This window comes from Heterodontus francisci, chromosome 12 (assembly GCF_036365525.1).
Source record: "Heterodontus francisci isolate sHetFra1 chromosome 12, sHetFra1.hap1, whole genome shotgun sequence".
NCBI lineage: Eukaryota > Metazoa > Chordata > Chondrichthyes > Heterodontiformes > Heterodontidae > Heterodontus > Heterodontus francisci.
Genome location: NC_090382.1, coordinates 15,434,648 through 15,455,727, shown reverse-complemented (window position 1 = coordinate 15,455,727; position 21,080 = coordinate 15,434,648). Strand labels below are relative to the sequence as shown.

Genomic DNA, 21,080 nt, shown 5'->3' with positions numbered 1-21,080 from the left:
TTGTACATATTTAGTGCAGTGCACACTAAAATAAAAGAGAAATATCCTGCAAATACAAAATCAACTAAATTACAGTATCACAAGGATGCCAGAGCCCTGGATCCATACCACAGCAAATCAGCGCCTGCAGGAAAGGAGGGAAGGAAATGGAAAAAATCTGGGGATATATAAAAATAAATTAGATGCTTTAAGGCAGTTTTTCCAAAGCAGTTCTGTTTTACATTTAATATATAGCCTTCATGTGCTATTTTGGGCATAGACATAGAGCAGCATTCAGTTTGGGAATGATTTCCATTGAATGGGATAACTGATGGCATGATGATTGCGCTGATTTTCAGCCTTCAGTTATTCTGGCAGGTTCTTCCTTCAGGTTTTACTCAATTTGGAAGCCTTGGCTATTCAGCTAAATTTTGGGTTTCAAGTTGCAAATTGATAAGTTTTCCAAAAAGATGATTCCTCATTTCCCTAGCCATTGCCAAAGTGATACCTCCTTCTCAAGTATAGGCTGCTGTTGCTCTTTCTCCTCCATAGCTAAAATGTGGAGTCCAGCCCGAAATCCCTACAGTGAGGTTGTGACACAGACCATGGAGCACATTTCAACTTGTACAAGCACTGCAATCTTGGTTTCATCATTCCAAGATCTTCAGCTTCTTTCTATGGTTGTCCTTTCAACTCTGTGCGCCTTATAACAATGCTCTGAAAGAGTTTGCAACTTGTGGAGAAAAGTCAAGAGTCAGGATTTTAGCTCATTATCATTCAGATGTCTCAAAACTAACTTGGCACTTGGAAGCTGATACAGATCTATAACATTCTGTTCATTATGTACCACCTGTACGTTGAACAGAGGTCCTTCTAACATATATATCATGACATTGTGCAATAGGCTTAAATCTTAATTTATATAGGAATATTTTTATACTGCTTCTCATATGCTGGAAGAGATCTTTAAGGAGTAAATATCAGTACAAAGCAAGGAGGAAACTGAAAAAGGCATGGCTGAGTGGAGGGGCTGAAACTACAGTCGAAGAGAGGTATTTGGGGAAGGCTTTTGAAAGTAAGAAGGTAACTAGGCAGGGAATTCCAGAGGAAAATTCATCAAGATACATTTGATGATAAGTATGAAATCCATGGAAGCTCTCTATGGTGTAAAGGATTCTATATGCTATTTCTTTCTCCCTACGCAAGTCTGATAATTATCATGCATAGTGCATCAGGACCAAATACCATGGTGGTCTGTAAGATACCAATGCAATCACTCCCTGGTGTACACCCCATAGCTACCATTACTAAGGGAAATACAGTATCTGTGCACAAGAACAATTCCATGACAGCACTTAATCACATTTGTTTAAAAAAAACATATATTTGGTAAATAAATCAAGTTTAGTAGATAGAAAGTCATTTTCCAACACATAATAGAGCCAGTGAATATTTTACAATCCAGGCTTCACCGCAGTCTGGTGCAAGCTCAGCTCAATCTCGGAAAATAGAAAGATTTTTCAGACAAGTTCTTAGAATCCACATATAAATAAATATTTTCAGGCCCGACACAATGAAAATTCAGTGTCAGATCTGGGCAGTTAAGAATTCAACAGTTCGATACAATTGGTTAAAAAAGATTTCTTGAAAAAAAAATCAAACTGAAGTGAAGGACCTAAAAGGTGATAAAAGGACAAGGTAAATCAGCAAATACATAGAAATAAATACACAGCAGGCACAACAGAAAACAGGCATTCGGTCCAAACAATCTATGTTGGACCTTCAGGCGAGCAAATTTACCCACCCTGTTCCCAGACCTCTTTTCTTTCATCCATCTATCCAATCTAATTTTGAATGATAACACTGCTTCTGCGTCAACCACGAATTCTGGAACTGAATTCCACAGTCTCACAACTCTCTGTAGGAAGACGTTTCTCCTGCAGTCTGCTCGAAATCACTTACATTTAATGTATGGCCCCTCAATCTTGACCCCTCAGCTACTGGAAACAGTCTGCTTCTATCTACCCTGTCCCACACTTCCATCATTTTAAATACTATTATATCATCCTATTATATAATCCCATCATTTTAAATACTATTATATAATCTGTGCTGTTCGAATAAACATAGGGGAGGCGGTGGCACAGTGATAACATCACTAGACTAGTAACCCAGAGCCCCAGGCTAATGCTCAGGGATGTGGGTTTAATCCCACCGTGGAAGATGGTGGAATTTGAATTCAATAAATAAAAATCGGGAATTAAAACCTAGTCTAATGGTGTCGATTGTTGTAAAAACCCATCTGGTTCACTAATGACCTTCAGGGAAGGAAATCTGCCATTCTTACCTGTCCTGGCCTACACATGACCCCAGACCCACAGCAATGTGTTTGACTTTTAACTGCCCTCTGAAATGGCCCAGCAAGCCACTCAGTTCTAACAAACCGATACAAAGTCTAACGAGAGGAATGAAACCGAAAGCACCATCCAGCATCAACCTAGGCCCTGGAAACGACAATGGCAAACCCAGCCTGCAAAGTCCTCCTTGTTAACATCTGGGGGCTTGTGCCAAAATTGGGAGGGCTGTCCTACAGACTAGTCAAGCAACAGCCTGACACAGTCATACTCACTGAATCATACCTTGAGACAATGTCCCTGACACCACTATCACCATTCGTGGGTATGTCCTGCCCTGCCAGCAGGATAGACCCACCAGAGGTGGCAGCAGTGGTATACAGTCGGGAGGGAGCTGCCCTGAGAGTCCTCAACATTGACTTCAGACCCCATGAAGTCTCATGGCATCAGATCAAACATGGGCAAGGAAACCTCCAGCTGATTAACAACTACCGCACCCCTCACCGCCCCCCACCCTGGTCCCTCGGTGAATCAATCAGTTCTTCTCCATGTTGAACACCAATTGGAAGAAGCACTGAGGCTAGCAAGTGCACAAAATGCACTCTGGGTGGGAGGACTTCAATGTCCATCACCAAGAGTTACTCAGTACCACAACTACTGACACAGCTGGCCAAGTCCTAAAGGACATAGCTGCTAGACTGGGTATGCGGCAGGTGGTGAGGGAACCTCACCAATCTACCTGTCGCAGATGCATCTGTCCATGACAGTACTGGTAGAAGTGACCACCGTCCCATCTTCACACTGAGGGTACCCACCATCGTGTTGTGTGGCACTGCTACCATGCTAAATAGGATAGATTTCCAACAGATCTAGCAACTCAAAACTGGGCATCCATGTTGTGATGTGGGCCATCAGCAGCAGCAGAATTGTATTCAACCACAATCTGTAACCTCATGGCCCTTCATATACCCCAGTCGACCATTACCATCAAGCCGGGGAATCAACACTGGTTCAATGAAGCGCGCAGGAGGGAATGCCAGAGCAGCACCAGGCATACCTAAAAATGAGGTGTCAGCCTGGTGAAGCTACAACACAGGACTACTTGCATGTCAAACAGCGGAAGCAGCATGCAATAGCTAAGGTTAAGCGATCTCACAACCAACAGAGCAGATCTAAGCTCTACAGTCCTGCCACATCCAGTCGTGCATGGTAGCGGAAAATTAAACAACTGACAGGAGGAGGAGGTTCCACAAATATCCCCATCCTCAAAGATGGGGGGAGCCCTGCAAATCAGTGCTAAAGATAAGGCTGAAGCATTTGATTCCAACTTCAGCCAGAAGTGCCGAATGGATGATCCATCTCAGCCTCCGACTTTGGTCCCCAGCATCACAGATGCCAGTCTTCAGCCAATCCGATTCACTCCGCGTGATATGAAGAATTGGCTGAAAGCACTGGATACTGCAAAGTCTATGGGCCCTGACAACATTCCGGCAATAGTACTGAAGACTTGTGCTCCGGACTAGCCGTACACATGGCCAAGCTGTTCCTGTACAGCTACAATACTGGCATCTACCCAGCAATGTGGAAAATTGCCCAGGTAAGTCCTGTGCACAAAATGCAGCACAAATCCGACCCGGCCAATTACCACCCAATCACAAGTAAACTGATGGCAGAGGTCGTTGACAGTGCTATCAAGTGGCGCTTGCTCAGCAATAACCTGCTCAGTGATGCTCAGTTTGGGTTCTGCCAGGACCACTCAGCTCCTGACCTCACTACAGCCTTGGTCCAAGCATGGACAAAAAGAGCTGAATTCCAAAGGGGAGGCGAGAGTGGCTGCCCTTGACATCAAAGCAACCTTTTACTGAGCATGGCATCAACGACCCCAGCAAAACTGGAGTCAATGGGAATCAGGGGAAAACTCTCTGTTGGTTGGAGTCATGCCTAGCACAAAGAAATATGGTTGTAGTTGTTGGAGGTCAATCATCTCAGTACCAGGACATCTCTGCAGGAGTTCCTCAGGGTAGTGTCCTAGGCCCAACCACCTTCAGCTGTTTCATCAATGACCTTCCCTCCATCATAAGGTCAGAAGTGGGGATGTTCACTGATGATCGCACAACATTCAGCACCATTCGCGACTCCTCAGATACTGAGCAGCCCATGTCCATATGCAACAAGACCAGGACAACATCCAGGCTTGGGCTGATATGTGGCAAGTGCCAGGCAATGACCATCTCAAACAACAGAGAATCTAACCATCTCCCCTTGATGTTCAATGGTGGCATTACCATTGCTGAATCTCCCACTATCAACACCCTGGAGGTCACCATTAACCAGAAACTGAACTGGACCAGCCACATAAATGCTGTGGCTACAAGAGCAGGTCAGAGGCTGGGAATTCTATGGCGAGTAACTCACCTCCTGTCTCCCCAATGCCTGTCCATCTACAAGGCATAAGTCAGGAGTGTGATGGACTGCTCCCCACTTGCCTGGATGGGTACAGCTCCAACAACACTCAAGAAGCTTGATGCCATCCAGAACAAAGTAACCCGCTGATTGGCATCCCATCCACCACCTTCAACATTCAATTCCTCCACTACCAACGCACAGTGGCAGCAGTGTGTACCATATACAAGATGCTCTGCAGCAACTCACCAAGGCTCCTCCGACAGCACCTTCCAACCCGTGACCTCTACCACCTAGAAGGACAAGGGCAGCAGATGCATGGGACCACCACCATCTGAAAGTTCCCCTCCAAGCTACACACCATCCTGACTTGGAACTGTATCACCTTTCCTTCACTATCGCTGGGTCAAAATCCTGGAACTCTCTTCCTAACAGCACTGCAGGTGTACCTACACCCCAAAGACTGCAGTGGTTCAAGAAGGCAGCTCACCACCACCTTCTCAAGGGTAATTAGGGATGGGCAGTAAATGCTCGCCTAGCCAGGGACACCCACATCCCCCAAACAAATATAAAAAGGATGACCTAAATTTTCAAGGCTTTCTTTATTCTTCATATCAGGCAGCATCTAGTGAATCTATGCCCCATACTTTGCCATTGTAATGGCGGCAAAACTGTCAGAATTCCCTATCCTTAGCCAGTGAAACTGACAGCAACTTCGGACATCTGCATTCGCACAGTTAAACATGGAAATCCAGAAGTTCCTGTCAGTAATTCCTTGCTCCACCAAAAGGGGTACTGTTGAAATCTCCGTAGATGGAAATCTTCTGAAAATCACTGAACTGATGAGAACTTCCCCCTTTATGCAGTAATAGCACTGCTGAAAAGCCTCAAAAAGTTCCAAAGAAGGGTCACTGACCCGAAACGTTAACTCTGCTTCTCTTTCCACAGATGCTGCCAGACCTGCTGAGTGATTCCAGCATTTCTTGTTTTTGTCTCAAAAAGTTACACTTCATTAATGAGGTGTAACTGGGTATTTATTAGCGTACTCAGTCATATCTAGTGTTAGACACCCTCTCTGGCTCTGGAGAACTAATTTTATTTTATGTAATGTGAAATTTTTCACCATTATGATAAAAATTCTATTTATCAATATAATAAAAAAAGTTTATAATATCTCAGCTTCTAAAGTGCATGCCCCAATCTTTATTTCACACTCCATAAAATTTATAAAAAGTGAAGGATAATCAGTGCATGTTACTTCCTGGTCACTGTCTTTGAAAGTTCTTCAATGTGATTGGCTGTTTGCCTTGTTTAATGACATCACTGCCGCTGGAAAACTGAAAATCACCTTGACATAAGCGCCAGATTTAAACTGCCATCGGGAAAGAGGATATCTGCGCCACAGAGATCGCTAGATCTTTGTACGCAACTTTCTTGAAGGTCAGCAATGAGCTCTGTCGCTTCGCAGCTAACTGAAAAATCCAGGCCATTATACCCTTTCTAAAACTTCACTATCAGTGATTTGGTGTCGCCAAGTTGGGTTTTAATCATTTGAAATTTGTACAGAGAATGGAAAGATTATGACTTGAACATAATGAACAACTGTCACTATATTCATTCACAAAGTGCTAATGCTTTCAATACATAATACTTCAGAGCAGAATGCTGATGAGAAACAGACTGCACATGCACTTCTCAAAAAACATTCCAATTCAAAAACTTATTTCCAGTAAATTAATTGGAGCTAATATTTTATGAAATTTATGAATTACATTAAAGGTATCCAACTTTCAGAGCAGGGGGGCCAAATTCATGCACAACTGATGACTCGGCTGCTTTTGGGTTTCCTCCATTGCCAGGCTTCAAGATGTGCAATATTTCAGCAATAAATTCTAAAGCAGCATTACTTGACAGTGGTTCCACTTGTCGCTGTATTGTGTTTTATGGTAAATTGATATTGGCAAAGCTGCACAGAGCATTTCTGCAGGGCCTCCCTTCACCGCTTCACAAAAGCTCGACCTGCAAAGGTTCTTCACAATTTGCAATCTTGTCTGCCACAACAAAGCTGTCCATTTTTTTGAAACCTTTGAAGGTGACAGGCCATGTTAACAAAGCATATGGGATCCTGGGCTATATAAATAGAGCCAATGAGTACAAAAGCCAGGAAGTTATGCCGAACCTATACAAAACACTAGTTTGGCCCTAGTTAGAGAAAATAAAGAGAAACTGTTTCCAATGTCAATAATGAGAGGGCACAGATTTAAGGTGATTGGTAAAAAAAAAAGAGGTGACATGAGGGGAAAAAATTTTACACAGCGAGTGTTTAGGATTTGGAGTGCACTGCTTGATAGGGTTCAACAGCAGCCTTCAAATGTGAATTGGATAATACTTGAAGAAGAAAAAATATTACAAAGATATGAGGGAAGAGTGGGGGAATGGGCCTAACTGGATTGCTCTTTGAAAGAGCCCACACAGACCTCGATGGGCCAAATGGCCTCCTTATGTGCTGTAGTATTCTATGATTCTAGGATTCCTTTTAATAGACTGTCCAAATTTGCCTTTTATGGCTCTCAATATTATCCTGTGGGTGTGGAATAACTGCAATAAATCTGTCAACAAACAGCTGCATTAAAATCTTCCTTTAATGCCCTCACCCCCTAAAATTAAGTGAGTATAATTCCAGGTTGCTAAAATGTTATATCATACAGTACTGCACTCTGGCTAACTGCAATCTCAGACCTACCAAATATCACCAATTTGGATGTACCTCACTCTTAAACGCAGTTCTATATACACAAATGGATTTCTAGTCAATCTCACCCTTTTGGATCACAAATATCACTAACAGTTCCCTGATATTGGCAATCTTGCATTCTACATGTTGCTTCTACAGTCTCAACAGCAGAACTATTGTGCTCTTTAGAAGACTGGATTATTTTTATCTATACAGACTTATTATTTTCAATATCTTTCATAGATATCTATCCACATCTCTTTAAAAGTTTAATGGCTCAATATTAATTCTTTTTACACAACGTCCATTCTACTTTTTAAAAAACATTCTGTTCTCATGTAAGCAAGGGGAAAATGGACTCATTTCACATTTGCGCATATATGATCACGCCATCAGACCAGAAGGCTGGTGCCATCAGCACCTACTGTAAAGTTAAAATACTGAATACTTGAAAGTTATTACCCACTATATAAAGAAAACATGCTGCACCAAAAGGTGACATGCTGCACCAAAAGGGGACACTGCGAATCAGATCTAAAGATACAGTAATGCAATTCGTACCTGGCAGGCAAGGTTCACGAAACCAACATCAGCTTACATTTATATAGCGCCTTTAACATTATAATACATCCCAAGGCGCTTTACAGGGGCATTATAAAACCACATTTTAGAGCCACAAAAGGAGACATGTCAGATGACCAAAAGCTTGGTCAAAGAGGTAGGTTTTAGGGAGTGTCTCAAAGGAGAAAAGCGAGGTGGAAAGGTCTTCCAAAGAGGAGGGTATTCCAAAGCTTGGGGCCTAGGCAACTGAAGGCGCAGCCACCAATGGTGGAGTGATTAAAATTAGGGATGTACAAGCAGCCAGAATTAGAGAAGCACAGATATCTTGAAGGGTTGTGGAGCTGGAGAAGATTACAGAGATGGGGAGGGGTGAAGCCTTGGAGGGATTTGAAAACAAGAATGAGAATTTTAAAATCAAGACGTTGCTTGAACGGGAGCCAATGTAGGTCAGTGAGCACAAGGGTGATAAGGGAACAGGACTTGGTGCAAGTTAAGACACGGGCAGCAGAGTTAGGATGACCTCAAGTTTACAGAGAGTAGAATGTGGGAGACCAGCCAGGAGTGCATTGGAATAGTCAAGTCTCAAGATAATGAGGGCACAAATGAGGGTTCCAGCAGATGAGCTGAGACAGGGGCGAAGTCAGGCAGTCATGGAGGTGGAAATAGGTGGTCTTAGCAATGGCACGAATATGAGGTTGGGTACTCATCTCAGGGTCAAAGGTGACACCAAGGTTTTGAACAGACTGGCTTAATCTCAGACTGTTGCCAGGGAAAGGAATGGAGTCGGTAGCTAAGGAACTGAGTTTGGAGTGGGAACCAAAAACAATGGCTTCAGTCTTCCCAATATTTAACTGGAGGAAATTTCTGCCCATCCAGTTTTGGATGTCAGATCAGCAGTATGCTAATTTTGCAACAATGGAGGTGTCGAGAGAACGGTGGTGAGGTAGAGTGTGTAAGGAAATAGGTTATTGGGGTACTGGAGAAGGCACAAAAGTATTTACAAGGTAATACCAGAACTGAGAGGGTATAAATATCGGGGACAACGAAACAAGAAAAAAGACTGAAAGGTGACATGACAGAGGACTTTAATATCATGAAGGGGTTTGACAGAGTAGATGTGAAGATGATGTTTCCACTTGTAGGAGAGACCAAAACTACAGCCCATAAAGACAAGATAGTCACTAATAAATCCAATAAAGAATTCCGGAGAAACTTCTTTACTCAAAGAGTGGTGAAAATGCAGAACTTGCTACCAAATGGAGCGCTTGAAGTGAATAGCATAGAAGTGTTTAAGGAGAGTTAGATAAGTAGAATGGGAAAGGAATAGAAGGATATGCTGATAGAATTAGACGCAGTAAGGTGGCAGGAGGTCTGTGTGGAGCGTGAACACTGGTTATAGACCAGTTGGGCTGAATGGCCTGTTTCAGTGCTGTAAATTCTATGTTAATTATAGCACAACTCATGAAAAACTGGCACTGAACATATCATGATTTGGGCAAGCTAGTGTAAAAATATAGAGCCATTAACTGACAGTGGATTATCAACTCCAGCATCTCAAAAGTTGGTGAATGTGAGGTATCCATGAGACCCATGTCATAAAGCTAGTCCATGCTGAGGATTACTTCCTTCTTTCAATAAAATATTGGCTGAGCCCCTGTGCATTTCCAACATTTTCTGTATTTACATCAATACTTCATGGAGCAATATTTTAACGGTTATGGATTAGAAACTGAAGTAATTGAATTTTATTGTACCCAAAATCAATATGTTTTCATACACTTTAGGCAGCTTATAAACTATTCTTTAGGACATTTCCTAAGGCCATACCAACTGAAGATACTACCTTGTCTGATATGATGCCAGAGGTCGAGAAGGTTCAAGGTTCGAGTCTTAATCTGTGCCAGGGCAGCAATGCTGTCCCACAACAACCCTCAAGTACAGTCAGCATTTGTGTGTTATTCTCCAACATGTGACATCTCTTTATCTGAATCATATTTAGTATTCTGGTCTCATGCTAAAGCATTTCATAACAGATACTGACAGTATTTTGAACAGGACTGTTTCATATTCCTAACACTGTAGATCCCAATAAGCACTTGCGTAAGTGCTTGCACATAACAAATCTCTCTCTCCTTCTCAATCCCCAATCTCTATTTTAATTGAGTATTACATTTTGGGCACCTCTCCCACCCCCCATACACACCCCTTTTTCTTATATAAACAGTAAAGTAGTAATTTACAAAGCAAGCAATTTATCCTCTGCAGTACAGTTAGTGCAATTCAGAACCAATAATTAACGACTTGTGATCAATGTCACACGATTTCATGTCGCGTTTGCAGACGTCTTTATAACGGAGACATGGACGGCTGGCGGGCAGCCATAAAGACAGGGCTAAATTGTGGCGAGTCGAAGAGACTTAGTAGTTGGCAGGAAAAAAGACAGAGGCGCAAGGGGAGAGCCAACTGTGCAACAGCCCCAACAAACAAATTTCTCTGCAGCACCTGTGGAAGAGCCTGTCACTCCAGAATTGGCCTTTATAGCCACTCCAGGCGCTGCTTCACAAACCACTGACCACCTCCAGGCGCGTATCCATTGTCTCTCGAGATAAGGAGGCCCAAAAGAATTAACCATGATCACAATATAGCAAAGGAAGAAAAACTTGCATTTAAATAACACCCTTCACGACCTCAGGACATCCCAAAACACTTCACATCCAGTGAAGTGGATTCTGTTGTAATGTAGGAAATGTTGCAGTCAATTTACACAAGGTCCCACAAACAGCAATGAGATACATGACAAGAGCATCTCTTTTAGGTATAGGTTGAGAGATAAATATTGGGCAAGAAATTGGGAGAACTCCCATGCTCTTCTTCAAATGTTAAGTGGGATATTTTACATCCACTTAAGAGGGCAGACAGGGGGAGAGACTCGATTAAACATCATTCGAAAAGCGGCACGTCTGACAGTAGACCACTCCCTCAGGACTGCACTGGAGCGTCAGCCTAGATTACTGTGCTCAAATCGCTGGAGTGGAACTTATACCCACAGCTTTCTGACTCAGAATTGCAAGTGCTACCAACTAAGCCATAGCTGAAGAGTACATATGATTCCACCCAAATCACTTGCGAATTCAGACAAAAGAAATGTCATGAGACTACTCTGTACAGGCTAAACTGCTGTGCAGCTTTGTTTACACATAAGTATTCACAGAAGCAAAAGCTTACTACAGATACTAGATACTACAAAAGATACTACAGAGCACAAACATTAATTTACACAACATATAACAGAATTGATTAGTTTAAAATAGGCCATAATTCTTCCAGTTTCTCCAAGGAAACTTTGAAAAGACACAATCTACAGTGGCATAAATGTAAGCACTGCTTACACAAGGTGATGTTACGACACACATTTTGTACATACAGCAGCAAAAATAAACAGGAAACTGAAGAGCACTTGAGGATTCCTGTTACAGGAGTGTACTACAGGCTTCCAAACAGTCAGGGAGCGATAGAGGAGCAGATATGTAGGCAAATCTCAGAGAGGTGTAAAAATAATAGGGTAATAATAGTAGGGGATTTCAACTTCCCCAATATCAACTGGGGTAGTCTTAGTGCAAAAGGCTTAAAGGGTGCAGAATTCTTAAAATGCATACAGGAGAGCTTGTTCAGCCAGTATGTAAGAAGTCCTTCAAGAGAAGGGGCAGTACTGGACCTAATCCGAGGGAATGAAGCCGGACAAGTGGTAGAAGTATCAGTGGGGGTGCATTTCAGGGATAGTAACCATAACTCTAAGATTTAAGGTAGTTATGGAAAAGGACAAAGATGGACCAGAAATAAAGGTACTGAATTGGGGGAAGGCCGATTTCAATATGATAAAACAGGATCTGGCCAAAGTGGACTGGGAGCAGCTACTTGTAGGAAAGTCTACATCAGACCAGTGGGAGTCATTCAAAGAGGAAATAGTGAGAGTTCAGAGCCAACATGTACCCGTTAAGGTGAAGGGTAGGACCAACAAGTCCAGGGAACCCTGGATATCAAGGGATATAGAGGATTGGATCAGGAAAACAAAGGAAGCTTATGGCAGATTCAGAGTGCTGAAAACAGCGGAGGCACTAGAGGAGTATAGAAAGTGTAGAGGGGAACTTAAAAAATTAGGAGAGCGAAGAGGGGACATGAAAAAACACTGGTGGGCAAGATAAAGGAAAATCCCAAGGTGTTTTATAAGTATATTAAGGGCAAAAGGATAACCAGGGAAAGAGTAGGGCCCATTAGGGACCAAAGTGGCCATCTGTGTGTGGAGCCAGAGGACATAGGTGTGGTTTTAAATGATTACTTTTCATCTGTGTTCACTATGGAGAAGGACGATGAAGGTGTAGACATCAGGTAGGGGGATTGTGATATACTTGAACATATTAGCATTGAAAGGGAGGAAGTATTAGCTGTTTTAGCGGGCTTAAAAGTGGATAAATCCCCAGCCCCAGATGAGATGTATCCCAGGCTGTTATGTGAAGCAAGGGAGGAGATTGCAGGGCCTCTGACACAAATTTTCAAATCCTCTCTGGCCACAGGAGAGGTACCAGAGGACTGGAGGACAGCAAATGTGGTACCATTATTCAAGAAGGGTAGCAGGGATAAACCAGGTAATTACAGGCCGGTGAGTCTAACATCAGTGGTTGGGAAACTATTGGAAAAAATTCTGAGGGACAGGATTAATCTCCACTTGGAGAGGCAGGGATTAATCAGGGATAGTCAGCATGGCTTTATCTGGGGGAGATCGTGTCTAACTAACTTGATTGAATTTTTCGAGGCGGTGACTAGATGTGTAGATGAGAGTAAAGCAGTTGATGTAGTCCACATAGATTTCAGTAAGGCTTTTGATAAGGTCCTACATGGGAGAAGGTTGATAGGTAAATTGGCCATTATAAATTGTCACTAGTATAGGTAGGTGGAAGGGAAATATAGGGACAGGTGGGGATGTTTGGTAGGAATATGGGATTAGTGTAGAATCAGTATAAATGGGTGGTTGATGTTCGGCACAGACTCGGTGGGCCGAAGGGCCTGTTTCAGTGCTGTATCTCTAATCTAATCTAATCTAATTGGTAAATAAGGTAAGAGCCCATGGGATCCAGGGCAATTTGGCAAATTGGATCCAAAATTGGCTTAGTGGTAGGAGGCAGAGGGTGATGGTCGAGGGTTGTTTTTGCAAGTGGAAGCCTGTGACCAGTGGTGTACCACAGGGATCGGTACTGGACCCTTGCTGTTTGTAGTGTACATTAATGATTTAGACGTGAATACAGGAGGTATGATCAGTAAGTTTGCAGATGACACGAAAATTGGTGGTGTCGTAAATCGTGAGGAGGAAAGCCTTAGATTACAGGACGATATAGATGGGCTGCTAAGATGGGCGGAGCAGTGGCAAATGGAATTTAATCCTGAGAAGTGGTGAGGTGATGCATTTTGGGAGGACTAACAAGGCAAGGAAATATACAATGGGTGGTTGGACCCTAGAAAGTAAGAGGGTCAGAGGGACCTTGGTGTACTTGTCCACAGATCACTGAAGGCAGCAGCACAGGTAGATAAGGTGATTAGGAAGACATATGGGATACTCGCCTTTATTAGCCAAGGCACAGAATATAAGATCAGGGAGGTTATGATGGAGCTGTATAAAACGCTCGTTAGGCCACAGCTGGAGTTCTGGGCACCACACTATAGGAAGGATGTGATTGCACTGGACAGAGTGCAGAGGAGATTCACCAGGATGTTGCCTGGGCTGGAGCATTTCAACTATGAAGAGAGACTGAAAAGGCTAGGGTTGTTTTCCTTAGAGCAGAGAAGGCTGAGGGGGGACATGATTGAGGTATACAAAATTATGAGGGGCATTGATAGGTTAGATAGGAAGAAACTTTTTCCCTTAGCAGAGGGGTCAATAACCAGGGGGCATAGATTTAAGGTAAGGGGTAGGAGGTTTAGAGGGGATTTGAGGAAAAAAAATTTCACCCAGAGGGTGGTTGGAATCTGGAACGCACTGCCTGAAGAGGTGATAGAGGCAGGAACCCTCACAACATTTAAGAAGTATTTAGATGAGCACTAGAAACGCCGTAGCATAGAAGGCTACAGGCCAAATGCTGGAAAATGGGATTAGAATAGTTAGGTGCTTGATGGCCGGCACAGACACGATGGGCCTGTTTCTGTGCTGTATAACTCTATGACTCTAGGATGTTTTTCCTTTGATGTTTAAGCAATCACTTTGCAGCAGTCAGGCAATCATATGTTAATAGTTTTCACTGTATCAGATACTGGCTTGTTAACTGGTGTCTCCCTCCCACCATCAGTCTGCATAGTTTAATGTCTGAAAATAATTGGTCAGACATTTCCATTAACATTTTACTGCTAATGTTTAATGCATCCCTGTCGAAAGGAAATTTTTGTACCAAGTAACTTGTGAACAATAAAACCAAAATAAAAAATTCTGATTTCTGTCACAACTAATTGGTTGAATGATCACCTGGTCATTCATTCCTCTCTTGCCTTTCCTCCCTCGACACTATCTCACACTGATTCTGACTATTCTCTTTGACTCTGAGCTGAGATTCCAACCACACAGACGCTCTATCAGCAAGACTGCCTATTTTCCAACTCTATTTCATCCATTTCTACCCCTGTCTCGGCCCATCACCTGCTGAAACAATCATCCATACTTTTGTTCCCTCCAGACTCGACGAATCCAATGCTCTCCTGGCCATCCTCCCCTTCTTCAAGTCATCTAAAACTCTGCTGCCATATTCTAACCCACACCAAGTTCAGCTCACACATCACCAATGTGCTCGCTGACCTGCACTGGCTCATGTGGAGCAGTGGTTAGCACCGCAGCCTCACAGCTCCAGCGACCTGGGTTCGATTCTGGGTACTGCCTGTGCGGAGTTTGCAAGTTCTCCATGTGACCGCGTGGGTTTTCACCAGGTGCTCCAGTTTCCTCCCACAGCCAAAGACTTGCAGGTTGATAGGTAAATTGGCCATTGTAAATTGCCCCTAGTGTAGGTAGGTGGTAGGGAATATGGGATTACTATAGGGTTAGTACAAATGGGTGGTTGTTGGTCGGCACAGACTCGGTTTCAGTGCTGTATTTCTTTGACTATGATCCACAAGCACCTCAGTCTTTTAATTCTCATCCTCATCTTCAAATCCCTCCATCACCTCACCCCTCTTTATCCCTTTAACCTCTTCCAACCCTACAACCAATCCGTTCCGGCAATTCTGGCCTCTTGTGCATCCCCCACTCTCTTTGCTCCATCAATCGTGACCATGCCTCCAGCAGTCTAGGTCCTGAATTCCCTCCCTAAAACCTCTCTGTCTCTGCACCTCTCTCTTGTCCTTCAAGATCCACCTCAAAACCTACCTCTTTGTGCAAGCATTTGGTCACCTTCTTTGCTTCAATGTTAATTTTGTCCAATTACACTGCTGTGAAATGTCTTGGGGTGTTTTCCTATATTAAAAAGCAAGTTGTTGTAGTTGCTGTTTTTGCCCACCAAAACTGCAAACACACAGTCCACATGCACTCCCTTCATTCTCACCAAGTTGGAGTAAAGCCTGATTACAGTGAATCCCCCCTCACTCTTTTTGAGAAGCTCAAAACTGCACTATCTCCTTACCTCCTTGAGTTTGAACTTTTTCCTGCACTCTTTAGGCTTTTACAACCCAGGTCTAACATCATCAAAATACTACTTCCTGATTTTTTTTTCTTTCACTCTTTGCATCCTTGGTGATCTTCTGTACTGTAGACCCTGGCTTCCAACATAGGTTTCTGAATAAAAACCATCTGTTAAAGTCCTGCTCTGTCCACAGATTAGTTAACAACAAACACACAATAACAAGATGTCTGAGTGGAAATTTAGGAAAGATCTACTAAGAAGACAAGCAAATCAACATACATTCTGACAATAAAAACAAGAAATGCTGGAAATATTCAGCAGGTCTGGCAGCATCTGTGGACAGAGAAGCAGAGTTAACATTTCAGGTCAGTGACCCTTCATCGGAACTGGCAAAAATTAGAAATGTATTAGGTTTTAAACAAGTAAAGCGGGGGTGGGGCAAGAGATAACAAAGGGCAAGGTGTTGATAGGACAAGGTCACAGAGAATAACCGACCAGAAGGTTATGCAGCAAAGGCAAATGGTATGTTAATGGTGTGGTGAAAGACAAAGTGTTAGTGCAGAGGGTGTTAATTGGCTTAAAAATGAACAGCCTGGTCCCAAGCACAAACATGAAAAAAAAGTGGGTAGGCACAGTAGAAATAAACTAAACAAACTGAAATAAAATAAAGAAAAAAGAAAAAAATAAATAAAAATAAAAATAAAAGGGGAGCCCGTCATGCTCTGAAATTATTGAACTCAATGTTCAGTCCGGCAGGTTATAGCGTGCCTAATCGGTAAATGAGATGCTGTTCCTCGAGCTTGCGTTGATGTTCACTGGAACACTGCAACAGTGTTGTCACAAGGATCATTGAGAGCAATAGTTTTAGAGGGGAAAAAAAACACTCCTAATTTAATACACTTTACTGCCTGTCATTTGCTGCAGTTACTTTCTTAACAGAGACAGTAATGTAAACAGCATGACTATGCACCCCATTACTAACACCCCACTGGAAGTGATTAGTAAATTCTGCTACCTTGGGTCCATGGTGACAGACAATCAAGGGACACCTTGATGCAAACCTCAATACACGCATCGGGAAGGCAGCTACCACCTTTTGCCGACTTGCGAAACGTGCATAACACCAAGCTGACCCTTAGGACCAAGCTGATGGTTTGTATTCTCAGCACCTTGCTGCATGGCTGTGAAACATGGGCAACTTACAGCTACCAGGAAAAGAAGCTCAATAATCTCTTTCTTCACTGTCTGTGATGCATTATGGATATATCCTCTGTTACAACCGAAGAGGAGTGCACTGTTCATTCTACTTCCACTTCTCCATGGGTCACAACATATATTTAAATTTTTTCCACTTAACGATACCGTCAATCATAGACTCTATTTTTATCCCAGAATTGTTTTTAGAGCTCTAATAGAGACAAAAAAACTTGGGCTGAATACTTGCTCAGTCTTGAAGAAACAGCAGATGAGATACGTTGTGTTCCAAAACTGGCATAGTCTTGCCTCTGAGTACATGTTGACGGTCACTGGGATCTTTTAGAACAGTTCTTTTCAGGCGGCGTTGATAATTCATTTAGCAGGCTTTTCTTCAAAGACAGAAGACAAGATGAACTGACACTGTGGATTTCTCAGTGTCTTTTAGAGGTGCTGGAAAGCTGAACTGGGTTGTGGTCTTCTCTCCTTCGTTGAGAATTCTCTCCTTGGAAGTTCTCTCCCTTTTTACACAGTTAAACCCCAACTCAAAACAATTCAAAAGCGAAACCGACAACAGGAGGTCAACCTTTTGACCTCCATCAATCTTGACCTGTCACTTCTTTGTAAACAACTTCTCCAGGTGCCCAAATGTCTCTGTTGTTCATTGAGCTGGAAGTCAAGTGGTTTCCCAGAAAGGCTTGTTTTCCTCACAAGACCTCTCAGTGCCCCTTGTAAAAAACATTTCCAGGGACTGTTTTTCAAAGTCAAGTGGCCTTTATATGACCCCCTTTGAAAACCCCAAAGTTTAACATTTCTTCAATCTTTCAAAGATGAATTCTCAAAAAATATATTTAACAAAACACAGAGGCACTTTCTTAACACTTGGCAGGACAAAATCACAAATGTGACAGTCCTCTCAAAGGCGTTGGCACTAATCAAACAGAGGCGGCTTCAGCGGATCGGACATGTCCGCAGGATGGAAGACGGTCGCATACCCAAGCACCTTCTGTAGATGGGGCAGCCGGGGCCAGAGGACCAGTGGGGTACCCAAAGCTCCACCTTCAAGGATGCTTGCAAGTGTGACATGAAGGCCCTAAATGTCTACTATCGCACTTGGGAATTACCAGCTGGCACAAGAGGGAAATGGCGACACATCCTGTTGACTGGTGTGCACTAGTGTGCACTAGATGATCAGTTGCAACATCAGCTTGGCAACAGGCGCCACCGTCAAAAACAACAACTCACAGTGTCACTTGGCAGCTTCATGTGCGGCACTTGTGGCACAACCTGCCTCTCAAGGATTGGCCTTCACAGCCATCAACAAAGGACACCAAGAGAAGACACCCCACTTGAATGGATTGTTTGCTGCATGTCCACCACCTTTCATAGATGGAAGGATGCCAAACATAGATACTAAGATCATGAAGGCATAGTTTGGATGGTCAAATCATGTGGTGCAAATGTCTGATGAATGAGTCCAGAAGATCTTTTATGGCACATTGGCAACTGGGAAGCAATTTTGTGGTGGTGAACAAATGAGATACGAACATTGCTTAAAAATGACACCAGCACCAAGCAAATGTCCATGATAAAAAAACGTAGTGAAAAACCATCCATGAAGACACCTTCTACTTTGAGGCCTACTGCATTGCTGATACTGAACGTAAAAGCCAGCTGAGGAAGTCTCGACTGAAAAATCAAGATCCCCCATCTGATGTATCCAGGTTCCACTGTTCAATCTGCAGACGCATATTCCAAGCAAAAGTAGGTCTCATCAGCCATCAAAGAACTCACTGAAAAATAATGATGATATTCTGGTAGTCTTCTCAGATATTAAAGGACAAATGCCGACCAAAGACTTGACGCTCCACAATCCAAGTAATGAGTTGACTACCTACATTGCTGACCGTTTCTTGCAGTTAAAGTGAGCATAAAATGAAAATTTCACACGCAGCGTAATACTTCACTAAAATCCAAGTGACAACAAATGGCAGCAAAGTGACCATAAACGACAACTGATGCTAGACATATTGTAAATTTTAAATCTGAGAATGATAGATTTTGTTATCCAAAGGAATGAAGGGATATGGGACAAAGGAGGGTATATAGAGTTAGGCCACAGGTCATCCATGATCTCATTGAATGGTGGCACAGGCTTGAGGGGTTAAATGGCCTACTCCTGCTCCTATATAACAGTTGAAGATGTGTTTGGATGAGGGGTTAATCATGGGCTTGAGGATATCAATGCTCATTTTCACATATTGCAAAAAAAAACTTTCAAAAAAGCAAATGCTGGGTTTACATGACTTTCATTATCCTGTACAATCAAAACATCTTTTGTTTGCCAAATTACACTTCTGACAAACTTGCTACACACTCAATTAGAACCACAGAAATGGACAGCATTGCATTAAACTCTTCACAACCTGACTGCCTTTTTCACCCTGTTCCCCTGACTCAAGCTGGGGGTATGGTCCCAACCACACCAGCGATTCTCCTTGACCTCATTATTACATGAGGGTACTGGCAGCCGATGCAACTATAGCAGTAATTTGGGCAGGGCAGCACTATAAAGGGGAGGGGAAATGTTACATTAATTCAGAGACAGAGTTATAATGGGGTGGGAGAGTATTACATTTCTTTACTCAGAGGGTTGTGAATCTTTGGAATTCTCTACTCCAGAGGGCTGTGGAAGCTCAGTCATTGAGTATGTTTAAAGCAGAGATTGACAGATTTCTAAATACAAATCAGGGGATATGAGAACAGTGTGGGGAAAAAGGCACTGAAGTGGATGATCAGCCATGATCGTATTGAATAGCGGAGCAGGCTCGATGGGCTGAATGGCCTACTCCTGCTCCTCTGTTCCTATTGCAGTAACTGAAGAACTGTGAGTTACAAAGGGGCGGAGGAGTGTTACTGAAACTGAGGGAGAGGGAATTATAAAGTGAAGAGGAATGAGTTATAAAGAGGAGGGGCGGTGTTACTGAGGCGAGTGCACAGAGATGAGGGGATTGGAAATGTTCAATCAGTGACTGAGTTTACATGTGGGAGTTTTACTTGGTTATTGTTTATATTTTGGTCGCCCGGGAGGTTCAGGGCCTGAGGGCCGGGCCTCGGTTGCCATGGAAATGGCGGCGCCGCTTTTAAATTAAAACCCCAATCCCGGTACCTGAAACCGGTACAGAGCGGTGGGTTCGAGGGCAGGGGGAGAGCGGGGGGCCGGGGGCCTAGGGCAGGGGGAGAGCGGGGCCGGGGGCCTTGGGCAGGGGGAGAGCGGGGCCGGGGGCCTTGGGCAGGGGGAGAGCGGGTCCTGGGCAGTCCCGCTGCTCCCACTCGTTATGGGAATGAAGGAGGTTCTCTATCTACTTCCCACCTCCATCTCCCTCCGGGGAGGCTCTGGCCTCACTGAAAAATACCGCACCCCCACCCAACAAAACACTGACCTGGGAATGAGCCGCCATTGTTCCTCCCTCAATCTGCGGGGAGGGAGCACGCTCCCGAGAACACCGTCGTGGGGGGGGGGGGGGGGGGCGCGTGGCCTGAAAGAAGGGATTGCGCGTTCTCGAGAACAGTGGGCGGGAGGAGCGCGCGGCCTGAAAGAGGGGAGGGAGAGTCCAGGGGTTATGGAGTGTCGGGGGTCCTGTGGGGAGAATCTGATGGGGGAGTGTCTGAGATTGGGGGGGCGGGTGGTGTAATGAGGGGAGTGTCCAGGAGATGTGTAGAGGGTCCAGGGAGGTGGAGTGGGATGAAGGTCTACAGGATGTGGGGAGGGTCTGGCGGTGTGAAGGGGGAAGGTCCGGGGAGGTGGAATGGGGTGAGGGTCTGGGGGATGTGGGCAGGGTTGGTGGGGGGTGGGAATGGTCAGTAGCTCCAGGAGGATGCGGGGAAGGTCCGGGGGCGGGGGTAGCAGAATGGGGGGAGGATCTGGTGGGTTGTGGAGAGTGTCCGAGGTTGGAGTGTGTTCTGGGGGGTATGGGCAGTGGCTCTGGCAAGATGTGGGGAGGGTCCAGACGGGGTGATGGGGGAACGGAGAGAGATTCCTGGGGCAATGGGAAGGATCTGATGGGCGGGGGAATGGGGGCTATGGCTCCTTGGGGATGTGGGGAAGGTCCGAGAGGGGGGGGAGGGGGGAAGAGAGGGATTTTCCATGTGGAGGGAGGAGTGTCTGAGGGGAATGGGCAGTTGCTCTCGGAGGATGTAGGA

At 44.1% G+C, this 21,080-nt stretch overlaps 1 protein-coding gene across 7 annotated transcripts in view; it reads right to left on the bottom strand.

Moving 5' to 3' along the window:
* LOC137375763 (ran-binding protein 17-like) overlaps positions 1 to 20,385 on the bottom strand; it is a 1,067,965-nt gene extending 1,047,580 nt beyond the window's left edge. For all 7 annotated transcript variants that reach the window (XM_068043152.1, XM_068043155.1, XM_068043154.1 and 4 more), the window contains exon 1: positions 20,321 to 20,385. In XM_068043152.1, the coding sequence (XP_067899253.1) occupies positions 20,321 to 20,338 (18 nt within the window). In that variant the 5' untranslated portion in view covers positions 20,339 to 20,385. The remainder of the gene's footprint in view (positions 1 to 20,320) is intronic.
* Between the last annotated feature and the right edge of the window lie 695 nt (positions 20,386 to 21,080).